This window comes from Mytilus edulis, unplaced genomic scaffold (genome assembly GCF_963676685.1).
Source record: "Mytilus edulis unplaced genomic scaffold, xbMytEdul2.2 SCAFFOLD_623, whole genome shotgun sequence".
Taxonomy (NCBI): domain Eukaryota; kingdom Metazoa; phylum Mollusca; class Bivalvia; order Mytilida; family Mytilidae; genus Mytilus; species Mytilus edulis.
Window position 1 is genome coordinate 6,320 of NW_027267382.1, and position 22,444 is coordinate 28,763.

At 32.0% G+C, this 22,444-nt stretch overlaps 1 protein-coding gene across 1 annotated transcript; it reads left to right on the forward strand.

Moving 5' to 3' along the window:
- Positions 1–390: 390 nt before the first annotated feature.
- LOC139505284 (RING finger protein 150-like) lies at positions 391–20,615 on the forward strand (the record flags this gene model as incomplete). The annotated part of the gene is given in 3 exon segments (XM_071294990.1): positions 391–848; positions 9,985–10,271; positions 20,544–20,615. Coding segments are annotated over 3 exon segments (453 nt in total), but the record flags the coding sequence as incomplete, so codon positions are not given.
- Between the last annotated feature and the right edge of the window lie 1,829 nt (positions 20,616–22,444).

Sequence of the window (22,444 nt, forward strand, 5' to 3'; positions counted from 1 at the left end):
ATTATCCGTTCCGCGGAGATTTGCCAAAAATCGCGGTCATTTGCCAAATAGGTCTACCAGTGAAACATGTACAATGTATATATTTTAATGTATCTAGCAATTGCAATTGTCTAAACCAGGAATATGTACAAAATGTGTGCTTGCACATACATGTACATGTATATTATACATGATATATAAGTCGAGATAGACAAAAAAAACATTTAATTGAGAATTTTTTAGTTTCAAGGATATTCAGAATAATTCCAAACATGTCAAAATAGATAATTAATTTTTTACTAGAATATGAGATTTTTTTTCTACTGTGTATTTCTACACTCCCTCCTACTATTAAGTCATGAAGCAGTACTTATGTTTTAAGGTACAGACTGGCACTGTAAATTTCCAGGAGCTGAGATTCTCGGGATTTAGGCATACATTAGTATATTCAAACTTGATGGGAATTCACAATTTTACACTCATCTTAAACATGTTATAACGGAAAGTGAAAAGAATTCTCAAAGATACATGAATTTTAAAGCCAAGTCATGCAAGTCTTGTCTTGCATATGTCTTGAATGATCAAGAGCATCACAAAATTGATCTCGAATAAAAATTTAATGATTCAACAAAAAAATAATTTGAATCATTATGTACATATATGTAGTATACATGTACATGTACATGTTATGCATATGCTTAAACCTTGCTTCAATATTAGAGAAAGATAAATACATTGATCTTATTATCTGATCGGTCAATCATTAACTGTCATCATGGTCATTCACTGTGAAATGATGCAAGGAAAACAAATTGTATTATACTCAATTGAATTTTCAGAGATCATTCAGCTGTCGACAGAACCTTCAGGTATTACATGTACATATTTAACATAATAATGGCTGGACTACTGTGTAGTGTTGTGCAAGTCTCATGGTTTATACATCCATCATGTCCATTCTTACACCATGTTTAAAAATACCATTGAATGTTTTAAATTTATTATCTGATAATGATTTCAGTTCAAGGCATGTGGCTTTACTTTTCAATGCTCTGTAATTATCTCCCCAAACACTAGTACTGGCACTACATGTATCTACAGGCAAAACAAAAAATAGTTGTTTTCTGTACATGTAGCTAGCATATGCATGCCCCTTAAACATATTAAAAATAAAGATATGGTCTGGATTTTGTCGAGCCTTCGACTTTAGTCGAAAAAGCGAGACTAAGCGATCTTACATTCCGTCGGTGTCGTAGTCGGCGGCGTCCACAAATATTCACTCTGTGTTTAAAGTTTTTGAAATTTTAATAAATTTCTTAAACCATACTGGATTTCTACCAAACTTGGACAGAAGCTTGTTTATGATCGTAAGCATGATAAGATAGTATCCAGAAGTAAATTTTGTGAAAATAAAATTCCATTTTTTCCTTATTTTATTTATAAATGGACTTAGTTTTTCTGCGGGAAAACATTACATACACTCTGTGGTTAAAGTTTTTAAAATTTAAATAACTTTCTTAAACTATCCTGGATTTCTACCAAACTTGGACAGAAGCTTATTTATGATCATAAGATAGTATCCAGAAGTAAATTTTGTGAAAATAAAATTCCATTTTTTCCGTATTTTACTTATAAATGCACTTAGTTTTTCTGCGGGAAAACATTTCATCACTCTTTGGTTGTAGTTTTTAAAATTTTAATAACTTTCTTAAACTATCCTTGGTTTGTACCAAACTTGGACAGAAGCTTGTTAATGATCATAAGATAGTATCCAGAAGTAAATTTTGCAAAATGACAAATCCATTTTTTCCATATTTTACTTTAAATGGACTTTTTTTCTGCCAGGAAACAACACATTCACTAGATGTGGTTAAATTTTTAAAAATTTTGATAACTTTCTTATACTATTTTTTATTTGTACCAAACTAAGACAGAAGCTTGTTTATGATCAAAAGCTAGTATCTAGAAGGAAATTTTGTTAATATTTTGTACCTGTGTATCTGTATTTTACTTATAAATGGACTTAGTTTTTCTTCCAGTTAACATTACACCCAGTCTGCAGTAAAAGTTTTTAAAACATTTATTAGATTCATAAACTATCCAGGATTTTTTACCAAACTTGGACAGAAGCTTCCTACAATCCAAACATGGTATCAAGCGGAATATTTTTATTGATTTTTTCCCTCATTTTTGTTGATCCTGCAATTTACAGCAGAAGTAGGCGAGACACTGCCAGGGTTCCGCGGAACCCTTACAAATTTTTTTTCCAACAGTCTCATGAAATGAAGACAAGTCATTTGAGGACTATAAAAGCTCATTTCATCTATTCATGAATATGAGTACTCGTACATGTGGTACATATGCATGTAGCTAGAGAATTTTAAGAAGACTTTACACATTCATGACATTGTTAGTCTTTAATCAGATAATTAAATTTCAATGATATTTCAAAACTTGGTCATTTGGTAAACATTATATTCATCAATCATGTCAATCAGTTCATAGAAAAATTGAAATACTAAAATCCAATGATCATTTTTAGAATTTTAGCGAATTTTAGAAATTGGTTCTGCCGATCAAATTGCAGCTTACGGCTTGATGGAGAAAGCTAAAAATTTGCAGTGGATTCCAGTATTTTCATGATCATTATTTTTGTTGCTTTTCACACACTTTTGATTTTTTTAGGGTTTCTCTTCTCCAAGGTACATTGTTCAAAATGTACCTGCTGCATGAATTTTTGGAATTGCTTATAGAACAGATATATATGTTGTTTAGTACATATATACATTCACAACATTCGCAGTCGCACAATTTATATAAATCAGTGTAATTGTACATTTGTACTTGTACCTTTGTTTGCTTCATATACAGTAACATACATGTTGTACATTGTATATACAATGTATATATATACATGTTAGCTATACAGTGCTTTTATAAGGTGTCTTAAAGATGAGACAGTTTGGCTTTAGTTCTCGAGGTGTTTCATACACGTCTGTTTCAAATAGTCTTTAGCTGTTAATTTCTGTGTCATTATTTATAATTAAATTTTAATAATTAAATTTTAATAGTCTCTTGTGGAGAGATGTCTTATTGAAAGAAATAAGATAAACTATATACACAAAGCAACAAAATGTATGTTTTCTCTTGCTACATGTAAATGGATGTTGTTTAATTTTTTTTATTTCCCAGTGGTAGCAGTTTAGCACTTGCCCGTCTTTATATCTGTTCTTACGTCCCAAAGTTGGTTATATTATTATGTTCTCTACTTAAGTTTGCCTCAATGAAAAGGTATAAAACTAATACACATTGAATGTACATTGTATTTATATTACCTTGAAACAAAGATCATGTGTAAATTTGAATTTTGGTTCTGGAGCAGTTGTTCTAGAGTTTACACTCCTTAATTACATTGTGTACATGCATACACCATGTACACATATTTTTTCCATACATGTACATGTATATACATGTACATGTATGGAAAAAATGCTGAATTTTTTGTTTCCCTTTAAGCTTCTTTCACTTAAGTTTGCCTCACCCAAATATTATGAAACTGAGACATGTGAGACATAATGCTTATTACCACAAAAAACAAATAAAGTTCGAATTTTGGTTGGGTGACTTTTACTGTTCTATATGAGTTGTGCCCCTTTACAAATGGAAAATCTTTCACTTCAGTCATGTCAGTTTGCCTCAACTAAATGTCATTAAACTAATATGTACACAAAGTTAATTACCACAAAACACAGATAAAGTTCGAATTTTGGTGGCATCACTTTTAACGTTCTTGAGTTATGCTCCTTTTCAAAGGGAAAATTTTCTTGATTTTTGTTGCCGTTCTCTTACCTAACATGCTTAAGTTGGCCTTAACCTAATGTTATGAAACATTAAACACAATGCTTAAATTATTACCAAAAAACTCAGATTAAGTACAAATTTGGGTAGCATCCCTTTTACAGTTCTTGTTTTTTGTCCTTTTTATACGACCGCAAATTTTGAAAAAAATTTCGTCGTATATTGCTATCACGTTGGCGTCGGCGTCGTCGTCGTCGTCGTCGTCGTCGTCATCGTCCGGCGTCCGAATACTTTTAGTTTTCGCACTCTAACTTTAGTAAAAGTGAATGGAAATCTATGAAATTTTAACACAAGGTTTATGACCACAAAAGGAAGGTTGGTATTGATTTTGGGAGTTTTGGTCCCAACATTTTAGGAATTAGGGGCCAAAAAGGGCCCAAATAAGCATTTTCTTGGTTTTCGCACTATAACTTTAGTTTAAGTTAATAGAAATCTATGAAATTTTGACACAAGGTTTATGACCACAAAAGAACGGTTGGGATTGATTTTGGGAGTTTTGGTCTCAACAGTTTAGGAATTAGGGGCCAAAAAAGGGCCCAAATAAGCATTATTCTTGGTTTTCGCACAATAACATTAGTTTAAGTAAATAGAAATCAATGAAATTTAAACACAATGTTAATGACTACAAAAGGAAGGTTGGTATTGATTTTGGGAGATTAGGCCCCAACAGTTTAGGAATTAGGGGCCAAAAAGGGACCCAAATAAGCATTTTTCTTGGTTTTCGCACCATAACGTTAGTATAAGTAAATAGAAATCTATGAAATTTAAACACAAGGTTTATGACCATAAAAGAAAGGTTGGGTTTGATTTTGGGAGTTTTGGTCCCAACATAATAAGGGGCCCAAAGGGTCCAAAATTAAACTTTTGTTTGATTTCATCACAATTGAATAATTGGGGTTCTTTGATATGCTGAATCTAACTGTCATGACTGTGTATGTAGATTCTTAACTTTTGGTCCCGTTTTCAAATTGGTCTACATTAAGGTCCAAAGGGTCCAAAATTAAACTTAGTTTGATTTTGACAAAAAATGAATCAGTTAGGTTCTTTGATATGCTGAATCTAAAAATGTACTTAGATTCTTGATTATTGGCCCAGTTTTCAAGTTGGTCCAAATCGGGGTCCAAAATTAAACTTTGTTTGATTTCATCAAAAATTGAATAAATGGGGTTCTTTGATATACCAAATCTAACTGTGTATGTAGATTCTTCATTTTTGGTCCTGTTTTCAAATTGGTCTACACTAAAGTCCAAAGGGTCCAAAATTAAACTTAGTCTGATTTTAACAAAAATTGAAATCTTGAAGTTCTTTGATATGCTGAATCCAAAAATGTACTTAGATTTTTTATTATGGGCCCAGTTTTCAAGTTGGTCCAAATCAGGATCTAAAATTATTATATTAAGTATTGTGCAATAGCAAGTCTTTTCAATTGCACAGTATTGTGCAATGGCAAGAAATATCTAATTGCACAATATTGTGAAATATCAAAATTTTTTTTAATTAGAGTTATCTTTCTTTGTCCAGAATAGTAAGCAAGAAATATCTAATTGCAAAATATTGTGCAATAGCAAGATTTTTTTTTAATTGGAGTTATCTTTCTTTGTCCAGAATCAACTTAAATCTTTGTTATATACAATATACAATGTATATTCACTTTTTACTACCAACTGATAAATTAAAATAATCTTTACCATTCAGTGATAACAAGCAGTTTTTTTACATCTTAATATTTTATGATGTATTTAAATGAGTAGTTATTGTTGCAAACTCCATTAGAAATTTTAATTGAGATTAGTTTTGGAATAAGGGAAAGGGGGATGTGATGAAAAAAATTGGGTTCAATTTTTCTCATTTGAAATTTCATAAATAAAAAAGAAAATTTCTTCAAACATTTTTTTGAGAGGATTAATATTCAACAGCATAGTGAATTGCTCTAAGAGAAACAAAAATTTTAAGTTCATTAGAACACATTCATTCTGTGTCAGAAACCTATGCTGTGTCAACTATTTAATCACAATCCAAATTTAGAGCTGAATCCAGCTTGAATGTTGTGTCCATAATTGCCCTAACCGTTCAAGGTTCAACCTCTGCGGTCGTATAAAGCTACGCCCTGCGGAGCATCTGGTTTAATATTATATGCAAGCGGGGCATCACCAGTTTTCCCATGGACACATGTACATTCCCCATTTATTTAAGTCTGCTTCATATGACATCACTGCAGCACACATTGACACACATACATGTACCTAATATTGTACAATGTAAAAAGGTATGCATGCATTTTCCTATCATTTTTCCCATCATAATGAGTTATTTTATACAACATGTACAATGATGAGCACTCACTGCTTATAAGGAAATTAAGTCACTCTTGTACATGTTGTACATGAACATGTACACAACATTCACAATGTTGCAAGTTTTAATCAGTAGAATTTGTACATTTACATGTACAGTACTTGAAGATGTACATTGTACATGTGGATGTACATTGTACATTGTGGATGTACATGTACGTACAAATGTACATGTAGGTGTTAGCTGCTATGTTGTTTGGTCTCTTGTGGAGAGTTGTCTTATTGGCAATCAAACCAGCATCCTCTTATTATCACATGTACATGTACATGTATAGTTAATTTACATGTTCGGACAGTTCCATAGCATGGTTCACCATAAGACATATATATGTATGTGACTATGTGTAGAGTCCCAAGTGTACATGTACCTGAAGGTTACATATATGTATGATTTGCCACAGTATATTTAAACTTGTCTATATACTGTGTTCATTAAATCTGTTGAATTTCAGTAATCTCATTAACATGAGTCCTGGCCATGGACTCTATGTCAATCAGCAAGACTATTACTCTTAGGAAAATTTTGTGAACTTGGGAGTCCAAAGATTATGAAGATGCATCGAAACTGTTATCAGTAGATTTCAGTTGTCAACAATTAATTGAAAAGATTAAAAATAATAATAATTTGGAAAGTGAAATTTTGTCATGAATTGCCCTGCATCATCTATTGTTGGATAAGTTTTTATCTAAGATTTCTTATCAATTTTTCCAGAGTTCAAAATAATTTACTTGTTATTTAAAAGCAAAAGCACATACAGTATTAAAAAATAAGAACCAAGTTGTAGTTCTGGATTGCTTTTGACTGCTTTTTGAGGATAATGCTGTCAGGCTGTGATCCACAGCCGTCTGACTTCAGAGCAATCTTGGACTAATCATTGCTAATAAAAATACAGTCATGATTAGTTTGTCGGTGTTTGCTGAATTGTTACTACATTGTATGTGAAAAAAAATGATGTACACTACAGCTCCGGTGGATTTTGCTTTGTCCACCGGCCCACCATGGGAGTGGGCACCGGGTGGACAAAAATTTCTACCTTGTCCACTCTGCCCACCCATAGGAGTGGGCATGCAATTTCTTTTGTTTAATCTAAAGACTTGAAAGTACAATCACTTGAAAAAAGCAGATAAGCATTTGTAATCAATATTTTTACAAAAAAATAGATTATAGCTAGAGTGGGCACAGGTTGGCTGCCCACGGTGGGCATGTGGAAAAAGCAAAATCTACTCGGGCTGTTGTGTAGCTTATTTAATTGTTTTGTGTGATCATGCTTGCTGTAACGGATGGTGCTTTCTAAGTGTGTGGATTTTTTTGCTGCATGATATTAGTTGTGACATGTGTGTGTGATTTTATGATTAAAACAAGATTTTTCCTTTTTTTTCCCTTTTTTTTTCTTTTTTTTTTTCTTTTTTTTTCGTTTTCTTGACTTGTTATGTTAGTAATTGTGTACAGATTTATACACTTGAACAATTGGACCATTGCTCATTTTATCATGTTTATCATGTTTAATGTACATTTTATATATACATGTAAAAAGTCAACAAATGTATGCTAAGATACATATTCTATAAATATGTTTGTACTTTAGAGTGCTCAGTCATACACATATTTGGCAATGTGCCAAATGAATTGATACGCTTTGTAAACACAGGCTTATGCTAATATTTTCAATATGAATTGATAAAAATGATAAAATGTTTACAATAATTGACTTGTTTACAAATAGTAAGATTCTGTCCTACATTTCCTACCCATCTATTTAAATTCTTTCTTTAAATCCAAGATATAATACCTCTTTTAGACCTTAGTTTGTCAACATCTACACAAGTAAGGGGCTTGGGTGGCAAAGTGGTCTAGATAGTTACTACTATAATCACTAGCCAGTGGTTTTCTCTGGGCACTCTGGCTTCCTCCACCATTAAACGCTGGCAACCACAGAATAGCCTTAATGCAGTGATTAAATGTGGCATTAAAACACCAAAAATGAAATCAAATCTACACTTAAAAGTAATTTATAATGTAACCATTGGATGGATCAGGATTTCCACAGTCTTGTAAATCTGAGCATTTTCACTCCCACATCACCAGTAATCACCCTGATTTGCTATATAGTGCACAGGAAATTACAAAAAAATGAGAATTGCTTGTACGTTCATAGTGTAAGCGGGATACGGGAATCTGACAAAACAGTAAGCAGGATCCTGGGTCAGCCCCCCCCCCCCCCCCCAATGAGACCCCCATTATACATGTAGCTATGAATCATTCCACACCTGCAAGTAATATTTGACTGAATTATATTATTATTCATATTGATCATTAGGTCTACCTTACTTGGGTGAGCCCCGATTCCATATTTAGAAATTTTAGTATGTTCCCAGATCTAGAGTGGACAAATGGTGAGTCTGACCTCATCATGGTGCCTAATTGAAAACCATAACTGCACTATGACAATATTTATGGATCTTTCATTAATTTGTGCTTGTGTCTAAATTGGCCCTCAATGACTCATGATCAGCAAATAGACTAAACTTCTCGAAAAAAAAAAATTTCTTGGTGGAAGCAAATCACACGTCAATATTATGACCCTTAAAAATATTTTATACATGTCATGATGCATATATGTAAATATAAATATAAGCATGCAAAATTGATCATAACCTTTTCCATACATGTTTAACACAGAACACCTGCAGTTTAGTATTGAATTAAACATATTTTCCTCATATACATGTATTGAATTTATTGATCTATTAAAGTTGCATTAGTGCATGCATGACATATGGTTTATAATTGAAAATATATTATATTTACATGTATTTGTACATGTATATGTACAAATTAAATGTACATGTAATTGTTGTATGTTAATTTGACATGTATTTATGTTGTTTTTTCACCTAAAGTCCTATTATTGTAAATGTTTATTTTATTATTTGGTCATTCTATAAGCTTGTCTTTCACAAATTGATCGATTTTTTGATTTATTTTTTTTTTTTTTTAAATAATAGACCGATTATTCTCACACCTACATTTATTTTGATTTGTTTGCAATTGGTTGCATTGTTGTTTGTTAATTATGCAGTGGTAAATATTGTGTGATGGGTTTTTTGAAAGAGAACTAATTATCATGAATATATATTATTCATTGTACATACATTATGTACATGTAACACTCATTTAATCCAGTACATTAAATTTATATTGTACATGTAAACTTGTGGCTACTGCACAGCAGAGGTCCTTAATTATATGCCTGACCACAGTTTAAGGCAAATTTTTGGTTCTGTCAGATAAGCCAATTGTCTGAATAATTGTGTCAGACATAATTTTTTAAAGTGGTACCTAACACTACAGGGAGATAACTCTGTAAAATCAGCTAAACCTTTTGATCGCATTGTATTGATCAGAAAATATTAAGCTTCTCAATAATCAAAATAAGTGTCTGTCTAACTGCTATATATACATAAATATACAATGAAATTTTTCAAAGAAAGAGATTGGTTAAAATTTTTGGAAATTTTTACTTTTTTCCGAAATGTCAAGAAGAAATTTTGTCAAAATTTTATAAAAATTAAACGATCCAAATTAATTTTAGTCAAGGTGTTGGGTACCACCTTAAATTCATCTTTGTGATATGAATACAAAATGTATTTATCTCTAAAATGTATCACAAATTATATGATTATATAAATGTTTATACAACCTAATTCCCAGTTAAGTAAGTAAAGGTTTATTTAATTAACTGGATATGTAGTCTGAATATTTTTAGTTTAAATTATCTGTTATATCTTTCAGAAAAGGATAATGTTGTCACAATATTCATCAGTCAGACAGACGGAAAAAATATTGTCTCTAAAATAGAAGCATTTCCAGGTCGTGATGTGAAACTAGCTATTACTGTAGGACCGAGGACCCACGATTCCACCAACAAGCATTCAATAGAGTCTACGAATAATATCAGCAGAACTTCTGTGTTATTTGTGTCCATCTCGTTCATTGTGCTAATGATTATCTCCCTTGCGTGGCTTGTTTTCTACTACATCCAGAGATTTAGATATGCCCATGCCAAGGAAAGATTGACGGTATGTATATATATATATATATATATATATTAATATTCTACTCGTCTAAACATCAACCCAACAATGTTTGATCTGTAAATTTGCTTTCGCAAATATTTTGTTCTTCCCTGGCCGGGATTTGAACCCATGCTAGTACTGAGATATCGTGACACCAAATTGCCTGCACTGTATCCAGTGCGCTAGACCACAAGACCACCTGATATTAATATTCTGATATTGTAAAGAAACTAAATGTACAACTTAAATTTAAGGGGAGGTTATGGTTTAATTGTTTCCTAAAAATATTTTGATCCTTAATTTGGTGAAAAAAAATATTGCAGTCATGCAGTTGAAAAAAATAATGTCCGACTTGGACAAAAAAACATAACCCCCTGTTTGAAGTTAAATGGTAGCTCTCTCAAAGCAAGGTGAAGTACATGTACATGTCATTTTGAAGTGTTCTCAAAATTATACTGGATGTGCTGGTACAGGTCCTGACTCAAAAAACCATAAGGTCCAATAATTTTGAGTGTAAATGTACAGAGTACTAGTGGTCGTGATGTTTATCTTGTTTGATTTTGTTTTTATTCTTTTTAATTATTTTTCATATTTACATTTGTACATGAAGGTTACTCTGATGATGTATCTTTAAAATTTCAATGTACATTGTATATACATTATGTATCAATTTATACAATGTACATGTACATTTTTATTTGTTTTTGTTGTTTACAAATTCAATAACATTAAATTTGAAGGTCACCAACCAATTGTTAACTAACTCAACCAACAAAATAGAATCTCATATTTCTGTGAAAACTGAAATTCAAGTGACAGAGACCTGATCATGTTTAATTCATTGTTACAATATACACCAGTATTATTTATGTTAATGGTTTGAGGTCAGTGATCATCAGCTAAACAATGAATTAAGATATCTGTTTGAATCACTTCTGTGGGTTAACAATAAGTACAGTGAAACCTGACAAAACCGAATCCTGCATAAACTAAAAACCTACATACAAACCAAACAGGTTCGTAAGCACCGTCATATCAAATTGTATGCTATGTTAACCTGATAAAACAAAACATTGTCCATAACCGAACAAAATCTTAAGTTCCGAAGAAGTTCAGTTTAAACAGGTTTCACTGTACATGTTATTTGATTGGACAGTAACCTCTTAAACATGTTCAGTGCACCTAAGTGTACCAGGTCATTGATGTTGTTGTCCTCTTGTCAGTTTATCTTAATTACATCAGTGTGTGATGATTGACCAGGGAAGTACAAATGTACGTAGTAGCTTATGATTTTGCCTTCAATCCAGAGATTTGCTCAAGAAATTGAAAGAGAGGCACTTTAGTTTGTGATTGAAATTAGAAAAGAGGCACTCATTGGTGATAAAAAATCTGAAAAGATAAGAAATAAATTGATTCCTCATCATGTTTATATAAATGTTGTCAACATATTGCCATATTATAATGATTATTGTTGTATATATTCTGTATGCCAAATATTATACTACATGTATATTGTTTGTAGCTGGTTTATTTTCCTCTTATGTATTATCTGATGATCATTACTGAAGTAGAATGGTGTATTTTGACATTAAGTTGATTATACCGGGATTCCGGGAATCACTAAAGCATGACTGGAGCGCCCGACCGGCCTTTTAGGCCAGTCAGCGGTTCCTTCTTATGAAAAGTTATGGATCCGCCACTGATAGATTTTGGACTCCTAACTATACATATACACGTTTATTTACAAATCTGAAAAGAAAAATCTAGAAGGTTACTTTATTATAGAGCTATATTGAACTTGAAGACACTTAGCAGTGGACCAGTTGTTAGGATGTTTCTAATGACCTTTTACAATGTTTAAGGACTGCATTTACTAGTAATTAAGAGAGGAATTCTAAAGTCCCATTGTTTTATGAGTTTTGATGCTAATATAACTTGGAGTCATATACCACCTGGAACTACTAAAGTTTTGTGGTTTTCATAAGGATGCATTTAATTGTTAAGTGTTTCATTGCAATGTCACATGCAGGTACATGTATGATTCAGATTATATAGTGCACTATTTACAGGTTAACCATTGACTCAGTGCTTTATGTTATAAGGACTAATTGGCTTCAACTTAAAATCTATTCCGGGGATACCCAGAGTCTATGACATGTATGAAACATGTATGTGTAGTACATGTATGTCTAGTCTAAGTAACTACGACATTTCAAATTTGTTCATATTTTATTATTAACTTTAATTTCTGCTCAGTAATTGAAATTCAGTCAAAAATATTTCCTGATGTAGACTTTTCTTAGATGCTTTGAGCTTGGGGAGGGATAAAGGGTCAATTAAATACAACAGAAATCTCCCCCTCTACAATATAAAATGTATATATAACATGTATGTTATATCAGGTCGTAAATTTTAATTTTATCGCCAGCAATCAATCTCCCTGTTTTGTCGACTTGGAGTTACATTTGAACTGAGTGACCTTAAGCATTCATTTTGATTGGTGTTTATATTCAATGTTTGTATATCCAAATTTATATCTCTTATCTGTGATTACATAACATAAAAACCAAAGTACACTGTGTAAATTGTGGAATTAGGTGACCTAAATCTTGAATTGATGTTTTTAAAGTGGTTCAGAGTTGATTATTGGTGTACAAATTTATGTTAAAAGCAAATCTATTTTGTAATTTAAAAAAAAGAAAAGTAATCTAAGACACATGAATTCGAAAGAGTAGACTAAATAAAATCAATTTATACGTAATATAAAGTAAACTAGAGATAAAAAACACACCAATGTTAAAATAACATCAATATAATAAATATTATGCTGACGTACAGTATTTTGTCAATATCATATTTTGCTTTGTGAAAAGAAGTGGGTGGTGTAGGTGGGTTGTGTACGTGTGCACAAACAGTAACTATCAGAAATGACAAGGGATTTTATACTTATACTTATAATTATAATAAACTAAAAAATTTACTAACAGTAGAAATCATCATGAACAGTGATTTTAGTACAAAGAATTCTCTGTAACATTAAAATAGTGTAGTGAGTCCAAAACAATATTTTACATAAGTTTGTTAACAAAGTAACATTTCTTTTGTCAGGGGAGGATGAGGGTGGCCGGGATTAACACCCTATACAGTCCACTGTCGAGTCTATAGGGGCAAGATGATGACTTCTTGACCATTGATCAGTTTCACCCCTTCACCACCCCCACCACACCGGTACCACAGACTGACACAAGCTAGTTGTGTTATAAATGTTTTAAAATATATATACTGTTCTACTGTGCTACTTGCAATAGTTTGGATTAGCTAATGATATAAGTATCTTCAATCATCAAAAGATATATATATATATATATCTTATTGATACATTATATATATACATGTACATGATGGTAATTGACATCCTAAATCACTTGTAATACATGTATGCTGCATTAGGAGACTCCCACGCTCCTAGCACTTACGAACTCTCTTAGCACTAACAAACTTACCATTGTCATTCATTAGATGTTGGCTCAATGGAGGTCAATCAAATGCAAAGGTTTCAATCACATATATATAGATAAAAGAAAGTATATATATACCATATGTATACTGGACATGCTGGATGGATTCACACTTGTTTATGTAATGTCAAATCCAGTATTATAAAATTGATAATGGAAATGGGAAATGTGTCAAAGAGACAACAACCCAACCACAGATCAGACAACAGCCGAAGGTCACCAACAGGTCTTCAATGTAGGGAGAAATTCTTGCACCCGGAGTCGTCCTTAAGCTGGCTCCTAAAATATAAATACATATATATACTAGTTCAGTGATAATGAATGCCATACTAAACTTCAAATTGTACACAAGAAACTAAAATTAAAAATAATACAAGATTAACAAAGGCCAGAGGCTCCTGACTTGGCACAAACATGTGGCGGGGTTAAACATGTTTATGAGATCTCAACCCTCCCCCTATACCTATAGCCAATGTGGAAAAGTAAACGATTAGTTTCTGAATTGGAGTGCTGTAAAATTTGTATGACTGCTAGGCCTGGATGTGGTTTACATACCTAATTAATATTTTATCTGAATTACATAAAAAAATTCATTGAAATAAACATATAAATAGTCGCAATCTAACACCCTCATACCCTGCAGTCTAATAACATATTAAGGTGCAGGTGCAAGCAATAAAAATTCCAAAAAAATATATTAAAACATGCTGTTATGAATATATTAAAGCATCAATATATTGAAATTAAAAAAATATATAAAATCTGAATTGTCATAATACAAAATGTAATATTGATGCAACAAATTGATTTATATTAGGAAGACAATTTTATCCACATTACAGTTATTTTGGATAATTTTTATTTAAAGTTTAGGAGATAACTTCTGTATTAAATTGTGGAGCTCTGCTTCCACAATTTTATCTTAGATTCTAAATATATACAGTACATTTGGCCTTTGACCTTGAATGGGGTTACACAGCCTTATACATCTGTTGTACATGCAATATAGGCCTTTGACCTTGAATGGGGTTGTACAACTTTTAAATACACAAAATACATCTTTTCTACATGTAACTTGGCCTTTGACCTTGAATGACTGCTTGAAATTGAATCAGTTAAGGTTATAATTAGTACACTAAATATATACTGTACAGCCTTATCATGCTTATTACATGTTTTTTTTATGCACCTTGTCTGACCTTGAATGGCTGCTTGAATCAGTTAACGTTAGTACACTTAAATTATATACTGTACAGCCTTATTACATGTTTTGTTATGCACTTTGACCTTTGACATTAAATGGAGTTACTCGTATCAAACTTTTTTCTGTATACATGGTCTATATAAACATGTTAAAGGCATCATACAGTAGTAATACATGTACATGTATTACAGTAAGTAAGAACCTTGGACATAACCAAAATTATTGTGAAGAACACATATTTCCTTAGGTACATATTTCCTTAGGTACAAATGTACCTAAGGAAAACCACATATTTCCTTAGGTACAAATGTACCTAAGGAAAACTTGTAGCCTTGAATGTGTCATAACATTTATATATATGCTGCCATTATTAAAACCTTAATTGAAAGCAATAATCAGGAGATGCAAAGCTGCAGAAATAGTGAAACATGATACATGGTACTTCATCAACATTCTAGCATGAAATGTTCTTAAAATAGATTCAGGCGATGTTATAAATACTTGACTTAAATATTGTGTCATAAATATGTTAATAGTTCTTTAATATTGCTTCTAATAATGTACATTGAGTGATATACAATGTATGAAAGGGTGTGACCTTTCTTTATAATGAAGCAGTGTTTTTCGTGTTATTAACCTACACGTTCAATCTTCTTAAATATGCAGTAAACCTGTATAGAAAATAATCATGAATTTCAATAAATTTTACAGTTATTTAGTAAAATGTTGTAAGCCTATTGAGACTAATGCAGATTTGTTTGGCTCCAAAGGATCATTCAGTTTTCTAGCTAAAATTTAAAAGTGCAGAGGGCTGGGCTGCGTCATTGCAAGGAATATTTCTGCCCTTATAATTTTCCTGATATTTACATCTGAAGATACATTGTTTATGCTATAGCAACTCCTGTCTGTTTACTCAAATGCCATAAAAACTTCCTTATCATGATTATAACCGAGTTATTATTGAAGGATTCATATATATATATGCTTTTAATACAGTAAAATTAAAAGGTTTCTGTATGTAGAGGCTTAATATGCACATCAAAGGCTTTTGAAGTATGTAATTCAATATTCATCTTGATATGTATGTATGTCAAGTGCATCAAAAACCATGTTCATTATGTATAAATACAACATATATTTGGTTTGAAAAGCAGTAATTCAAATTGAGAGCTTTATTGAGCATGTTTAGGAACCACAATATTTAGTTTAACCTATTCAAATCATGTCTTAACACTATTATTTGGTTGATTGCTAGTTGTTCTACACCATTTTCAACACTGTTTTGCTATTTAACCAGTGGCAGATCCAGAACTTTTCCTAAGGAGGGGGGGGGGGGGGGGTGCTGACTGATCTAAGGGGGGGCCCGCTCCAGTCATGCTTCAGTGATTCCATATATAATCAACCAATTTTTTCCCATGGCCCCCCTTGGATCCGCCTATGTTAATGGCTGTCAGTTTTATTGGTGGAGGAATCCAGAGTGCCTGTAGAGAACCACAGACCTTGTCGGGAACACTGACAATCCTAATCAATTAGGATGAGTCAAGTACTACTGTCTTAGTGAAGGATTCACACTTACAGAGAACCACAGACCTTGTCGGGAACACTGACAATCCTAATCAATTAGGATGAGTCAAGTACTACTGTCTTAGTGAAGGATTCACACTTACAATCCTAATCAATTAGGATGAGTCAAGTGCTAGTCTTAGTGAAGGATTCTCACTTACAATCCTAGTCAATTAGGATGAGTCAAGTACTAACTGTCTTTAAGTGAAGGATTCATACTTACAACCTCAGTGTTGACTTCGTACTACACAATGAGCTAGTGATAGTCATGACAGTAGATAGACTGACTTAGACCACTGGGTCATTGAGGCCCCTAAACACTTGAAAAAAGCAAATATAGAATTTTTATATGTACACTAGATTAATCACTACAAAATTTGAATAAAAATCATGACTGCCAGTCCATGGCCACCGCACACAAAATTTTCTGGATTTTTTGTTGAAAGAAAATTAATATGAGTCATTTGTGAAAAGTCATGTTAGTAGTATACATTTGTGGTATAGCACCTGTGGTACATGTAGTATGATTTGTGTTTTACAAGATTGAAGAATTGTTGATTAAATACTCTTTGATGAAACTCTAATTTTGATGAGAATTTGAATAAGAATAAAATGTCATCTAATTGACCTATAATCATGCATAATTTTTGTACCCCAAGCAGATCACATAAACTGCAAGTCCATCTAAAAAGTTCTTATTGACCCATACATGTACATGTATGTATTGCAAGCAAATGACATAAACAGAAAGTCCATTTTCAAACCCATCCTCCTCAATATTGCCATCAAAAAAGCAATCTCAACAAAAATATCTTCCGTTCATCCTTGTGAAGCCCTACAATATAGAATTATGAATTATTGTGTGATATATATTGGACTTTCACCCTGACAGGATGTATGATGATCATCGTATTGTCATGGGAAAAAAGGAAGTTTCACTTAATTAATTCACAGAATAAGATAGTTAAGCGAATTCGTAATGTGAAAATGAGGTCAGACAAAGTGTAAAGATGTTATCAGTAGATATTGATGTATTAGTCGTCTTTTAAGTTTCATCTTTGCTATCACAGTAAATGATAGATAAATAAATTTGTGTGTTTGAGTTAAAATAAAATCATGAATTCTACCCTAGGTCTAAAAAAATACATTGTACATTGTACAGTCAAACCTTTAAATAAAGGTGACCTTTGAATTAAGAGTCAAAGTTGTAAATGTACCGGTAGGTATTTCTACAGTGGGACCTGCAAAAACAGATTTTCCACTCAATAGAGATGACTTTATTAGCAGCTTATATTTGACTAGTTCTTCTTTCTGTACGTCACATTGAAGTCAGCAACTAAATTTTCCAGCTGCCTACTCAAATTTGTTTTTTAGCTTTATTGTTTAAAGTCTTGACCTTTATTATTTTATAGAACCTTAAGAGTTTAAAAAAAAATTATTGATGTGATAGACACTAAAAAATAAAATTATTTCCAGCTGCCTACCCAAACTTACTTTATTGTTTAAAGTCTTGACCTTTTTCATTCAAAAGAACCTTTAGAGTTAAAAAAAAAAATTATTGATGTGATAGACACTAAAAAATAAAATTATTTCCAGCTGCCTACCCAAACTTGCTTTATTGTTTAAAGTCTTGACCTTTTTCATTTAAAAGAACCTTTAGAGTTAAAAAAAAAATTATTGATGTGATAGACACTAAAAAAATATTACTTTTATAAACCGATTTTCCCACTCTTATTTTTTTCCCAGTAAACAAGTATAGTTTTTGCCTTAAATGGACATGATAGATTTATTTATATATACATGTACATGAGTATCATATACATGTACATGTATCATGATAAAGGAAATAAAAAAAAGAATATGAAACTGCTGAGATAAATAGGAAACTGTTACAAAAATGCCCTGAGCTAGCAATTATCGACCTGATAGCAATTTCATAGAGAAATTACATCTAGCCTTTTGTGTGTTGAAAGACCTATTATAGCTAAGATTTGCAAGGAATTTCTAAGCTTCTGTTTATTAAACAAGGGTTGCACAGGTCCAACTTTGCAAACACAATCAATATGTTGACGGTGACGGTGTCAGTTCACCTCAAGTTTTTAATTGATTTGAATTATTTTTTCTTGTTTCACACTTGTGGAAGGTAGCCATTTTGTCATTGAAGGTACATGTGTATTAAGTGAGTAGCACATGTACCTTATGCTTTTCATCTGTAACTCCCAACTTCTTTCTACAATATTTTTCATAGCAGCATTGTGCAAGCTTGGTACAGACACAACATCTAAGTTTCTTGGGTTTCTCATTTTTGTCCTTAAATATACTAAGAGAGGGTTACATGTGTACCTAGGCACATGTGACACAGGTCCACTTGGAATCAGTTTATGACATGTTTGGTCCAACTTTTGAAAGTGAGGCTGATGTGAACATTTATGGTTCTGTTCTGTAACATTCTGCACAGGTGCAATGCATATGTTGATAAATGTCAGTCAGGCGACTATGTAACAGCTATGTAATGGTAGGTTAATAAGTATGATGTGTTTAACAGTTTGTCAATAGTAATGTTAGTAGACAAAACAGGTGTTGTCTGGTCTGGTACCCCTGACTAAGAAACAATTTTAATTACCTCCCTTGTTTAGCAATTTAAGGTGAATAGACACTGAACTATTTAAATCGTACTTTTTTCTTCCAACTTCCCTATGAGAATTTAATCAGAATAAAATATTCCCTTTTGTATTAGTTTTTTAGGAAATACATGTTTGATATATATATATTCTAAATTAATCATTTTGTATTGTACTGTTATATTATTTAAATATGAATTATAATTCAAGGAAATTGTTCTGAATAAAATGAAAAACATATTTGATAACAGATTGGGAATTTTATAGGGAGAAAGAGGTCTTTTTCACAGTTATTCCCCTTCCTCACCATCCTGTCCATTCAATGCATTTGTATACATAAGATAATGACAGGTTTGTCAAAAAGAAAGGGGACACTCAATTACAATATCAGGAGTTGACCCTATGTTTGTCTTCAGCAACCATGGCAACAGAGTTTAACAAAATACCCTGTAACTGTTTGTGCTATATATATTTCTATTTGTTACAAGCTAAACTTAACCATTAGATTCAATACATTGAATGGTTGATTTCAATTGGTATTTGCATTCTTTGCAGGTGCAGATCCACTCGCTGCCATTCAAATGCATCGATCACCGTGCCCTCTTCATTAAATTCTAATTAAAAGAAGATTTAAGTTAAAACTTTGCCAGTGTAACACACACTTCCTGGTTGTGGGTAGTTTGACCTATGACCTCATCGTTTGTGGCCCACCTACATGATTTTAATGACAGTCATTTGAAAACATTTAAAGCACTCATTTTAATTAATTGGCTTGACCGATTGACTTATTATGTTGTCCATACATGGAGACATGTAGATCTGTATCTAATACAAATTTATATATAATGAGACCAATAAGGAAGTGGGCAAAATGTCAGCTGTGGTTCTTGACCATTGGTCAGTTTTAAATTGTGGGAATATTTTTTTTTTATTTTAATGTCTGTGAGAGTAATACATGTACAATGCATATTATATATGCTCTAAGATTTATGATTATTATCATATTAATACTTTGATGTCGTTATGAGAGTAATAACATGGCTATTATGTAAATAGTTATGATTATTATCATATTTTAAAAACATAGATTTGTTTCAAATGATGGAAGTTTTTAAGGACCTTGACTGGCTACACAACCTTGGCATTGTAGGAAAGGAGCTTTAGATAAAAATAAATACTGTACTGTACATACATATGAACAATGATGAATTCTAAAACATAAACATATATATATATATACAAAATGTCAGAATGCAGTCATGTAGGTTAAGTTGAATCCAGGTCATATTATTAATAAAAGAACCTTACTTTCTTCTTGTTTTTTTTTTTTTAAGAATATCCTATTTAAAACTTTTGTATTTTTTTACAGAGAAGATTAGCCAGTGCAGCTAAGAAGGCCATTGCAAAGATTCCACAGAGAACTGTCAAGATTGGAGACAAGGTATGGTTTAGAGACAGTGTATCAATTTACATATTTTAATAATTTAATTTTGGATGTAACAGGTCTTCTGATTGGCTGACGTTATTATGTTATCAGCCCATAGACATAATTTAGTCATGTGACCGTGACATCATCAATGTTATTTCATGATTTTCTACGGTTTAAAATGAAATTTAGAATTAAATTATAAGAAATGACTGTAATATTTTTTTTGTCTATTCGAAATACGCACATTATTGATATATTCAGTGTGCACCAATTTTTTATGTTATTTCTTCATAGAGTCCAGGGCTCACGCTACCAGGCGACTTGGGCGAAGAAGTCGCCCTCCCGATCGTCACTTCGCTTTCCCCGACCCCCAAAAGCGAAAACAAGTCGCCCTGTTCTTGACGAAAGTCGCTTTCAGTCGCTTCCGTCATCGGACATTTTCAATTTTTACCAAGTTGATGAAACATAAATTTTTTACTGATAATTAAAGAAATTCAGACATAAACTATTCATTATCTATAGAAAAGAGGTTGAAGCATTGTCTTCGCAGTGTGTATCAGGTTATTTGATAAAAATACAACTTTTTATCACTTTGTGCATTTTCGCAAATTTCGAAAACGTACATCAACCTAAATTTCGGCTGCAAAATAAGTTTGTTACTTCATTTAAACGTGATAAAAGTTGCTTCCAGTAAATGTTTAATCCATTTATTGCATTAAAACCGTCATGTTCCTTTCCAAATAACTTGTCAAACATCGTTTATTTTTGTAAATTTTCTTGCATTCGTCCGCCATTGACCGATTTCTAAACTACGGATCTGAACCGGACCAGCTATGACCGAAATCCGTACTTTTACAATAATTACTACGGACGCACGGATGGAACAGCTGACAGAAGAATATTGAACCCAAAGGGAAAAATTACGCATCCCACACGCATTAAGAGACTTTTGGTTACATCTAATTGATTGGTGTATATAATTCCCTATATTTTTTATGAATGTTTCAAACTATTGATTAAAGTTGCTTAACTCTGAGACTATTATACTAATATCAATATATTATGGCCCAGCTTAATAACTTTTATATTTTTTTTTATGAGAAACACTGAATTTCATACACAAGATAATTTTTTATTAAAGGGAAACTTCGCAAAAAAATCAAAAATTGATGTTCATTCTGTATAAAAATGCTCAAATTCATAGATATTAAAGTTTTATTCCGCTAGATAAGCGATCACCATCGATTTTAAATTTAGAGTATCAATTCTCTGCGATCCGCCATTTTGTCTTCTTTCCCGATTAATAAAAACGATATGTCTATAAACCACAAAGAAACAAAACTACAGTAACCGATGTAGTCGTAATTGCGTGTCGATATCTTGTCAATCGTACGGTTGTTTTATCCGACTAACTAACTTGATACGAAAAATATTATTACTTTTTTTTAAATTACCATGGTCTGTTGTTTTTAAACTGTTGATATTGGAATTAGGTGAAAAGTCAAAGTTGAAATCATAAATAAATGTTCCGTGAAAATTGTTTTCGAAAATCTAATTTGTTCATAATTCTTTAAAGTAATAAACAAATATATTTTGATCTTCCCTCATCTGATCACCAGCATGGCTAAAGGTATTACTTCCAAAGGTATTGTGAGGGGTGTGAGGTGACACGTCCAGGTATTCAAGCGATTTCCTGTCGGCCTTGCAAGTTCATGCATCGTTTCACTTCTGCAGGTATTGAACTTATAACTTTCCATTTTGAACTATCAGATGAATAATATACAACTCTGTCTTACTTGTCATTACTAAACTCATACGCTTGATTATAAATAACATTTCTG